The sequence below is a fragment of the Mytilus edulis genome, chromosome 2 (genome assembly GCF_963676685.1).
Source record: "Mytilus edulis chromosome 2, xbMytEdul2.2, whole genome shotgun sequence".
Classification (NCBI taxonomy): Eukaryota; Metazoa; Mollusca; class Bivalvia; order Mytilida; family Mytilidae; genus Mytilus; species Mytilus edulis.
This window is the reverse complement of record NC_092345.1, coordinates 44,390,896-44,402,421: the sequence shown is the minus strand read 5'-3', so window position 1 is coordinate 44,402,421 and position 11,526 is coordinate 44,390,896. Positions and strand designations below refer to the sequence as shown.

The following is an 11,526-nucleotide window of genomic DNA, read 5'->3' as shown; positions in this document are numbered from 1 at the left end:
AAAATGCTTCATTGCAGAAAAATATAAAAAATTATCAGCACTATATATAACAAAAGGTTTCAAGGATCAAAGTAGCACAAAAACATAAAATATACATTTCCTATTTATAACTTTACTCTATTTTTTTTAATAAATTTAAAAAACAGTTCTATTATGAGTTCTCCGTAAATTGTAACCTTAAAAAACTCTGATTCAGTCCTTTATATAGTAATTTACAAATCATTAACTGATATTTTTGGGTGTTATATTTTAAAAAGCAACCTAGTCATACTACCTAAAGTACTACAATCAGTTATACTCCTAATATACAAAAATCTTTCTATTGGCATTACAAGCTTTTCCTTAAAAACATAGGAAATATATAGTACCTTCAAAATAAAAACTAAATTAGAAAAGTATACAAAGTTAAAATGCTTTTTGAAAAGTAAACAAAACACTAAATGCAATGGGGCAATGATCTTAGTAGAGATTATTTGAATAAAGTGCTGGCAATCACTGAAGGGTGCGATTACTCGCATTTTGCAAAATAACTTAAAATAAAACATTGCCATTATTTTGAATGAGGGATCTTCTTTTGTTCTTGAACAAAGGAGTAGGTCAGGTAAGGGCCGATTTTGGCCTCAAATTTCAAGTTCATCTGACGAAAGATTTTTAACACTTTTTAAACACTTAAGTGTTTATTTCTGTTGATTCAATTAGTTTATGTGAAAGATTTTAACTGAATTAGACATTAGAAAAGCTCTGATTGAAGCTTAAATATGAAAAATCTATCAAATATGCCAAAAAAATGTCACTTTTCAGTTGGTTTTTGTCAAAAATGAAATTGGCCACATCCCTGTTCATTCTTAACCTTTATGTATGTTATGTATTAACATCAAATACAACTTACATTTCAATATAAAGAATGAACACAAATGTGGCCACTTTCATTTAAGACGGAAACCGTCTAAAATTTAACTATAATGCTGAAATTGTGAAAATTTCATTAATTTAGCATGACTTAATGATGCTAGTACCTGATATATATGCATTGTATTGTCAAAAACAGCCCATATTTATGTAGCCGAAGCATTCTTCTTTCCAATAAATAACTAAAATTTACATTTTAACAATTTTATAAAACTGTTATATTTTGGGGCCAAAGAGAGGTCTTACTGGACCTACTCCTTTCTAGACAACAAGATAGATTCATACACCTTACAAATAATGTAACTTTCAATTAAATGTTTTCATGGCAAGTATAGATATTCATATACACCTGAATTCATAATTTCAATATCTCAGTATATATCAATATAAATAAATTTCTTGGCAGTGATATGGATAGGATATAAAGAATGATACCAATGCATCAAGGTTGTTTTTGTGGGTCTCAACAGTAAATAAGGCCTGATTTTTTTTCCCTCCAGCCAGTGACAATAGGGTTATAATTACATGTCAAGCAATTTTTACCCCAAAATTACTAAAGATTGGAACATATTATATTATACATATAATTAACAACGCACCAAAAGAAACACCAATAAAAAAAAAAAAAATCTCAACTTTCTTAACATGATTGTCTTTCATTGACCAAGTTATTTGCAATATACAATAGCAGGAACATAATAAGCCATTTTTTTCTAGCATGTCAGACTGAATGATAAAAGTAAAATTAAGTTTTCCAGAACAAAAAATATAAAGATTATTGTTGTATCCTTCTGAACTGAAGATATATCTTAAATTAGGATGTAATGTGTTAAGATTAGAGAATTTACTGAAACACAGAAAACATGAAATGCCTGAAAATGAAGGATAATTTTGGATATAGTTTTGAACTTAACAAGGAAAAATTTATAATAAAAACATTCTGTATGCAAAGATCATTAACAGCTAATCCTTTTTGAACTCACAAGTATGATTTGGATGTAAGTATTGCTTTTCCTTACAATTATGTGTACTATGAATTGAGAAATTATCTAAGTGGTCCATTTCTTCTATAAATTTCACAATGAAGATATAAATGTATAAGGAACTATAGTTAAATGGAAAAAAAAAAAAAAGCATAAAATAAAACCTTGCAAAAAGGAATCATGGCGCTATAAGCTATACAATTAACCATTGAACAGTATATAAACAGCAATAATCATAAGCACATCTAATTCTGTATGACATTTTACTAAAGGAGTCTCTTAAAATGAGGAAGAGACAATTGATTATAACCAAATCACATTTTGTTTAACTGAAAGACAAAGGTATATTGGCTATATTTACGACAAATTTGTATGGTATTAACACTGAAAGTGGCTACGATTATAAATGATACATCTTTTATATTTCTCTTCCCCATTTGCATTGCACCAAATAGGGACTGGTTTAAGAATATGAATCACTGAATTTGTCCTTCAATTAAATCTGTTACATTTTCTATTACAGATTTGCATCAATTACAACTACTTTTCACTCTCCACATAACTGAATATAGAAATTACACCGTTTCTTTGCATTGTAAAGAAATAAAAAATTCATGTTTTACACACATACATATAGCACCATTACGAACTGCAATAGACAACTATTTTAACACAATACAGCAGTGGGATTCAGATATCTTCTTCGTACAAATACTAAGCACAACAAAGTCCATTTGACAATGTTCTGATTCTACTTTTTTGATAACATTACCAAATTTACACAAATGAATGTGCTAAAATAAAAACATAAGCTAAAAAAACAATAGCACCAAAAAGTACAAAAGTCATAATGGAGCACAGATAAGTAAGAATGGAACCATTATGGCTTACTTGTATATACAAGAATAGAACCATTATGGCATACTTGTATATACAAGAATGGAACAATTATGGCATACTTGTATATACAAGAATGGAACAATTATGGCATATTTGTATATACAATTGTGCAAATTCTTTATAGCACTAAAAATAAACAAAGGTTAATCTCTCAAACAGATGTTTCATTATAAATATTTACATTTTGAAGATTAAGCAATAAAAACAAAAGTTAAAACAGTCCTTTTTGTGCATTACAACAGTGACAAATAAAATGAAAATAAAAAAAGTAACAAAATAACATTTTTCTTTGCCATAATTTGTAATACTTTATAAAAGCATGTCTATTTACAAGGTCATAAAATAGTTTTAATACTGATTAAATCATCTGGCAATTTAGTGATGGATTGTATTGTAAATCTGCAAGCAAATGTCACTGTGAACCAGAGTTTCCACCCCTGTCTCCACTGCCACGTCCAATGCTTAAATGTTGTAACAAGGGCAATAACCCTGGTAACAATGGAAGTTCTGTAACATCACCTTGATTATGAGTAGGTTCAGACATATTCTGTAATCCCATAGGCACAGATTGTCCCATCTGTTGCACAGAGTTCTGCAAAGGATTTCCCATCGGGGGCATGGAATGCATAGGATTTCCAATCTGGGGCATAGCTTGCATAGGATTTCCCATTTGAGACATGGAATTTAACCCAAAAAGTTGTCCGTCATTTGGCTGACCTTGAGCACCTGGAATACCACCCACTTGACCCAACATGAACTGTGACATTAATGGATTAATCATAGCTTGTTGGTTCATCTGAGAGAATAACATCTGTTGATAAAAGAGCTGTTGTGGTGTCAAGTTGAAAGTGTTCAGTGGATTCTGAGTGGCCAGATTAGCAGCTCCACTATTTGTTGGTTTTGGCAGGTTTGGTGGGGCAGTGATTTTCATTGGCGTCACTACGTTGGTCATCTTGACAGGGCTAACTGATGCTGACAACACAGACTACAAAATAAAGATCTTTTTATTTTAAACAAGTTGAAGAAAATAAATAATATCTGGTGATTTAATATTTATTTGACTTCAATGATGGATTGATTGTTGGTTGCTTAACGTCCAGTAGCAAATTTTGACTTCAATGAAAAATGTTTTTGGTTTTTCTATTTTTTGGTGAAAAATCTCTGAGAAGCACAAGACTTAAAAATTATTTTTTGGAATTTCTTTTTGTCCATAAAGGAGATTACTGTAAATGGCAAATCTTCAATAGTTTTGGTTTTAATTTAATTAAAACTAGTCAAGAATAATGACATAAGAGCTTGTCAAATGTGATAGAAACTTGCGTATTAAAATATAAAGAAAACTTTCCTCTCTTTTTCTTCTTCTGTATTACATGATAATTATATAAGTTCAAATTTACAACTGAAAACAGAGACATAAATTTCTTTACCTTTGTTGCAGCATCAGATTTTACTGTAGATGAATGGATTTCTGGCTTTTTGGTTAGAGATTCTGCATCTTCAAACTGATTGGTTGGTGGTGCTAAAAATAACAAATTAATCAGATATCATTTAATAGTCAAATGTTACACATCTGTTTTTATATTAAATCTTGAAACTCATAATACTCACTAGTGTATCTCATAGCAAGTCAGATCAGAGAAATATTTTATGATTCTCATATTCAACTACCAAGGAATACAAAAGGTTTAATAGCAAAAGAGACAACTCTAGCCTAGCTTGGTAAGGCTTAAGAAAATCCAGATGAATATGAGTAAAATATATATTCCAGTATGATATCAAGGTATTAGGTTTTTATCATTATAACAAAATTATATGGTGCTTTGTTCTCTTAGGACAGTTCCATAAAAACTATCATGGGACCCAGGGAAGGCACTTCCAAATCTGGACTAAGACTATGGGTGGGTGTCATCTTTGTTTTTACAAAATAGAAATGTAATTGAAATTTTAATTTGCCTCTGTAGGCAATTTATATTTATAAAGTGCCTTCCCTAGCTACCGTGTATGTTCTAATTGAACAGCCCTAGGTATTTCTTTGTACATTTACAATTTTTTCTGTGCTTTTTAGTCCATATAATTTCAAATCGTTCCTAGAGTGACAAAGATGTTCAGAATTTTCTAACAAGGTGAACAGTGTGGTTTGATAAAACAATAATAAAGGTAAAGAGCAACACCTAGTCAGGTTACAGAAAATCCTGGTCATCTTTTAACAAATGTGTACTGGTTTGAGATAAGTAAGGCATTTCAAATGCTTTTGTTAACCATAAATTTGGTTAAAGTCCATTGAAATTTCTACTCATTAGCATTAGAAATACATATATTTATATGAACAATGTTCAAGTCCACAGGAAATTGTCAACTCAACTGAAATTCCAAGAGTCACAAGAATTAACTGTAGGACCATTAGTTTGACAGGAATTTGATGAGCAATGTATTATGTGAAGAGGCATCACACAGTTTAACATGCTCTCATGCAGCATTATACAAAGTTTCATGAAAATATAATAATGACAAATAGACAAAAGTAACATTGTCTCGAAGGATTAAATTTACTATTTTTTGTTTACGCCTTGAAGGAAAATTACACTTAATCCTCACTAGAATACTGATTTTTTTTAAAAACTTGTAAGATCAGGAAAAAAGTCCTATAATTTCCTTTATTAGAGGCTTGCAGATATTATTGTACCTTAAATCAAACTTGGAACTCTACTAAGAGCATTCATGCAGCATGAAAAATGTTTATTTCTGAGTAAATTTGCTTCTCAACTGAGTAAAGGCTCCCATAATATGACTACTTACTAGCTTTAGGGGCTTTCTCTAATGCTGTTTTCAGTTGAGATATTTGTTGTTCAATATTATTTAATTCATTGACCACCTCTTCACTCTGGCTTACAGTGACATCCATCAAAGACTGCAAAATTCTTTTTCTGAAACAAATCACAATAATGTCTTTATGTTTTTTAATTTTAAATACAATTGTATTCAGAATTCTGAAATTTTTGCGATCTTTTATTGATAGGAGTATTAACTCAATTTAAAAATCAACAATAAAATGCTTGAAATTCTAGTAAATATACAGAATTTAATCCTAAGAATATCCAAATGAATGATGGTTATGAAATGAGTTACATTTAGACTTGCTTTCTTCAGTAAAATCAAGTTTCAGTGTGACAATAAAGTTTCACTTGATAAGATTTATTAATAAAGAACAGTTCTAAATGCATGGATAAAACTGCAGTGTTTTCTTTGTGAAAAATTATACTGTTTTTTTCTTAAATATACACTGATCCTATAAATAACTAAAATTGATGCTGAACTCTTTTCAAAGGTTTTTAATAAACAGCTATAAATGCAGTCTTAAATCAAAACTTTTGAACAGGAAATTTCTAAATGCAATAACATCATGTCTCAATTCATTGATTAATTGCAGTAAAAATAATCTATCATTCAGTTATTCAATTACTTTTACACCACACATATGCAATAAGTGTAATATAAATGGATTTTGAACCTCTTATACTGCAGTGTATCAATGGTAAGAGTTATCTTTTCTTGGTCCATATCAGCATAATCTCCATCTATACTTTCTGTCTCTATTTCCTCTCCAGATTCACCCTAAAACAAAAAAAACTAGCATTTATGTCTTCCTAGTGATATTCAAAGCATTTAAAATGAGGTTACATGTTGACATGAATATCAATTATATGGTCATTTTTATAAATCTAATGTTTACAAAACTTTGAATTTTTTCGAAAAACTAAGGATTTTCTTATCCCAGACATAGATTACCTTAGTCATATTTGGCACAATTTTTTTTTAAATTTTGGTCCTCAATGCTCTTCAACTTTGTACTTATTTGGTTTGATAACTATTTTGATTTGAGCGTCACTGATGAGTCTTATGAAGACAAAGCGTGTGTCTGACATATCAATTACAAGTCTGGTACCTTTGATAACTAATTAGACAACTTATTAAAAGAAGAATTGAAAGCAAAATCCCAGTTTTGGTGGGGTTCGTGTTGCTTTGCCTTTAGTTTTCTATGTTGTTTCTTGTGTACTATTATTTGTCTGTTTGTCTTTTTCATTTTTAGCCATGTCATTGTCAGTTTATTTTCCATTTATGAGTTCGACTGTTCCTCTTGTATCTTTCGCCCCTCTTTTAAGCTCACCATGAAGATTGAAACGAACCTCTTATCAACCCATATAGTTGCAAAAGAATGTCCATGTGTATTTTTTAACCCCTTACCTTCCAATAAGCTTCTTCTGAATCAAACTTTTCTATCACATCTGTTATACTGCTGATTAAATCTCCTGATGTCAGGTTAAATACATGTAAAATCTGAGGAACGCTGGAAACAAAAAATTCTATACTAAAATTGCCCGGCAGGGGTGTGGATTATAGAGTACTTTAAGCAAGAAAGAAGAGAAAAACTTGATTTTCGAGATGTTTGTTGACATACCTTCATGTTTAATATTGAAATTGTAAAGGGCATCATGATATTTTTTCTAACTAATAATCTATCGATTCTATAAAAGAAATACGGAATTTCATGCATAAATGGAAGAATAACTGATAGGTATCACAACAAATGCTTAATTACAAATTTTGGTTTGCGATAAAAGGTCCTTCAAACATTAATGTAATAATACACACTCTTACCATACTTGTTAGCTATTCACATGTTCTATTCCAATATCATGTGAAACACAACTTTTCCAATTTTTATTAATGATTTTTGCCTTTCTTTAACACTAATGAAGTGGTCTAGATTCATTTTCAACTTCTTCTCGAGAGATAAATTTTTCCATGTAAATACTACACAATTTCACACAAAATTTGAAATTACTACAGTTTCACCAGATGTTTTCAATTAGTGACAAATATTTTTTGTCCTGAATTCCCAAGGTGAAATTGGGGGTGTTAAAAGGAAGACTCTTTAAAAGTTTTGTTGACCATAATGCACTTTTATTCTTATTTAAAACATGCTTTACAACAAACATTTACAACTTACCTATTCAATTCATACAGGCTTATACATCTTCTGGAGGGAGGGATAGCTCCATATCTACAAAGATAAAAACTTATTACATTTTCCTTCTGATCCAACCATGTATCACTCAATTTTTTCCATCAAGTGCAGAGAAACCTGCTAAATGTCATATATTGTCCTAATTGAAGTAACGGACCATAAGTAAGGAGCATGTAATTCAGTGGTTGCCTTTCATTTCTTATATATCTTATTTGTTTCCAGGTTTTTTTTGTGTACATATATCAATTAGTTATTTTTCTTGTTTGAACTGTTTAACATTTGACATTTCATGGACTTTTATGAGGCTCCCACAGGGTACCCCCCCTCAGGTCGCAAGGTTACTTTTAAATTCGTCGAGAGGTCGTTTTTAAGGGAAATGTACAGGTTGCAGGTCGTTTTTCCCAACACAGAGGACGGAAGTCAGTCGGAGGTCGTTGCTTTTCCAAATTTTACAGGTCGCATGTCGTTTTTAGAAGGCCCTCAGGTCGGAAGTCGCCTCTTAAAAGCCCAGAGGTCGCAGGTCGTTTTTTACCCTGAGGGAGCCTCTTTTATAACTAGCTTTGCTGTATGGGTTTGCTCATTGTTGCTAAATTTCACAGTGATTGGTTTCTGTTGGAGAGTTGTCTCCAGTATCACTGATAAACTTTCCCAATTTTCTTATTTTTCTTCAAGGTGTATTCCTTTAAAATGTACGTCCTCCAGCACTTCAGGCAGGCACGCTACTGCCAACTTTGGGGATCAGTTTTAATATTCTAGATAATTGGACACAAGTCAAAACATTTCTGTCAATTTTGGTATCTGTTGTCCAAGTAGTTGATGAAAAATTCCAAATGTTTATACACATCTGACAGACAGGTGATAGAATATCATTTCAGTTTTCTAAGTGAACTAAAACAAATAGCAATTTCTATTTTGTTTTTTAAGATTCTGTTGTTGGGTTACCGTCTCACTTCCATATTCCTGGCATATCTTTTTACTTATATTTTGTCTACAGCAAAGTTTAATGTGATTAAAAGTAGCTATCAAAACCAATTCTTACTCTTGAAGTTCCATGAAAACTTGAGGTTGTTCTTCCATAGATATTTCTATTTTACTTATCTTCTTCCTCTTTTGTTCAAGCTGGAAAATAAACAAGATAGACCATTATCATCAAAACAATAAAAAATTTTAAAAAAAATCAGAAGGTTGAAATCAATAAAATAAAAGTAATTCCCCTAAGAACTATAAAAGAGATAGAGATGTAAAATATATAAGATTCTTAAGTAGATATAAAGCATGGAGCTCAATTTTCAAAGTAGATAGTTTTAATTCTAATTTTAGTTTCTTGTGTATATTTCCAAAGTTTAGTATGACATCCTTTATCAATGAACTAGTATACATTTTTTGTTTAGGGACCAGCTGACCCACACCTCTGAGTGTGGGAGTTTCTTGCTGTGTTAAAGACCCACGGGTGGCCTTCGGCTGTTGTCTGCTCTTTGGTCGGGTTGTTGTCTCTTTGACACATTCCCTATTTCAAATCTTAATTTTATTATCATTTTCTTGGTAATCAAACTGAACAATGAACTCATTAGTTTCATGGCAGATTGTCAGAGTACTAAATACATAACATATAAATATGACAATTTTATGAATAAACTACCGTCAGATAGAATTTCTCACTGTTATTTTAAAATACAAAAGGTTAGAAAAATAAATCATTAGTTTTGATGTTGTGCTGCCCCATGTTTATTTTAAAACATATCTTATTGTTAAAAAAATCAAATGAATCAGACACAAGCTTTCAACTTAGTAACATTTTCTCCAATGAAGAGTCCCAGGTGGCTTGAATCAATACAGTATTTGTGCAATTGATACACTTGAATCCCTGGTGAATTATCTTACCATGCCTGTAAGGACATCTGTGTCAAAGAGAAAAGCTGAGATTTCTTCAGATAACACACGTGCAACCCCATCCAAGTTGATCACATGAATCTTAAACTCTGACGTCAGCTGTTTTCTAAAAAATAAAGAAAATTCTTTCTTATATGCTAAAAAGAAAATTCAGTGAAATGTTGTTCTTGTCTATTGTATCTAAACATTATAGATCTGCTTCTGGCTTCAAAAGTAAAAATAAAAGATGTTTGCCTGCCTGATAGTGGTCTGTATATTATCTTATAAGAGAAGAAATTATTGTTTTTAATTGTTTTCAGTAGGAATCAAACATAGTATGCTGTGAATGCCAATTACAGTACACAGAAATAAACAGCTGCACTATGAGAACATGATGTGCCGGTCACATTTTCAAAGAATAAAGTTCAATTTCTTCTCCATGTCAAATTAGAAATTTATGAAAATCAAAAGGGAGCTTACATCAATAGATATAAGCATATCACCGAAGTTTCATGAGAATTTCTGAAAGAATTTTTGAGTTATTGTGCGAAAAACTGGACAACGGACATACAGACGACCAGAGGGACAAGGGTATACCACAATACGGCCTGTAAACGGGTGTATAGAAAAAACCAATAACAAACCAAATGTTTGATCAAATTCCAGCTTCCATGTAAAACTTACTCCTTGACAAATCTTTGTTTGATTTCAGAGACATCTGTATCATGTGAAGATAGTGCTGTGACCGAGCTTGTGTCGGGGTAACTTGACTGGTGATCTGTGATACCATAGACATAACTGTAATCTGGTATCTGCAATGAAGAATAGTAAAATTACCATGGGATGTCTGAGTGGAAATGTAAACAAACATACTGTGCAAGACAATAATTTACAAACTGACAATGCCAAGGCAAAAAAACAAATAACAAACAACAGCATAGAAAGACTAAACAAGATGAACCACACCAAAAAAACAAAGCGAGTTATCAGATGGTCTGGAAGGGTAAGCTGATTCTGCTCCACTTCGGAAATATTCAATAAATGTCTGTACATCACTCATCATGCAAAGCTATGGTATGTTTCTGTACCATTTTACTTCTGATATAAAGACAGGAGACACTTTGTAGAAAGAAAGAAAAAAAGAAAGAAAAAAAGAAAGAAAGAAAGACATAATCTGACTTCTCATCGAAACTTACTAAATTTACTTCGAATAAAACAAACTGTCTGTGATATACAAAACTTGTAAAATAATTACAAAATGAAACTGATTTTATAACATAAAATTAAGTGTTTACTGGAAAGTTATCCAGCGATTGAATTGCAGTACTTAAAACCACTTAGCCACTAAGGCCCCCCCCCCCCCCCCCCCATTTTCTTATAAAAATAAAAATAATAAAGCTACTTGTCTTTTTAAGCACCACCATACTTAAACAAAAACAAAAATAAATGTCATAACTCCTTAGAAAATAATTTCTGCTATTGGGAACAAAATATTTTGACTTGTCGCTAAACAGACCACTTAACAACTATTAAACATATCAATTGCCAAAAAAGTTTGAATGAAGGTCAAGAATATCAAATACAAGTGACGTCATTGTGTGATTGAACTGATTAGTAAAATAATAAACATTTACATTAGTTCAGAAATCGCCTAAGATGAATTAATGTTATTGGCAATTTGTTAAAGGAGAGTTCGAAGATTAGTCTTTTGAATAATTTACAAATGTACTATTACAATGTATTACGCAAACAGGGACACTAAGATTAAACCAAAGAATACAATTTTTTTTATTTGTATTATGTTACCACAGTTTAAAAGTCTTCCCTGGCCTTGACGAA

At 31.2% G+C, this 11,526-nt stretch overlaps 1 protein-coding gene across 1 annotated transcript in view; it reads right to left on the bottom strand.

Moving 5' to 3' along the window:
* Positions 1-2,037: 2,037 nt before the first annotated feature.
* The window catches only part of LOC139512219 (tudor domain-containing protein 5-like), a 49,744-nt gene continuing 40,255 nt past the window's right edge, over positions 2,038-11,526 (bottom strand). Inside the window, exons 14-22 of the mRNA XM_071299657.1 lie at positions 10,372-10,499; positions 9,700-9,814; positions 8,858-8,937; positions 7,801-7,854; positions 7,035-7,137; positions 6,301-6,404; positions 5,589-5,716; positions 4,220-4,311; positions 2,038-3,777 (exon numbers count right to left, since the gene is read on the bottom strand). Coding sequence (XP_071155758.1) covers positions 3,205-3,777; positions 4,220-4,311; positions 5,589-5,716; positions 6,301-6,404; positions 7,035-7,137; positions 7,801-7,854; positions 8,858-8,937; positions 9,700-9,814; positions 10,372-10,499 — 1,377 coding nt within the window. The 3' untranslated portion in view covers positions 2,038-3,204. The remainder of the gene's footprint in view (positions 3,778-4,219; positions 4,312-5,588; positions 5,717-6,300; positions 6,405-7,034; positions 7,138-7,800; positions 7,855-8,857; positions 8,938-9,699; positions 9,815-10,371; positions 10,500-11,526) is intronic.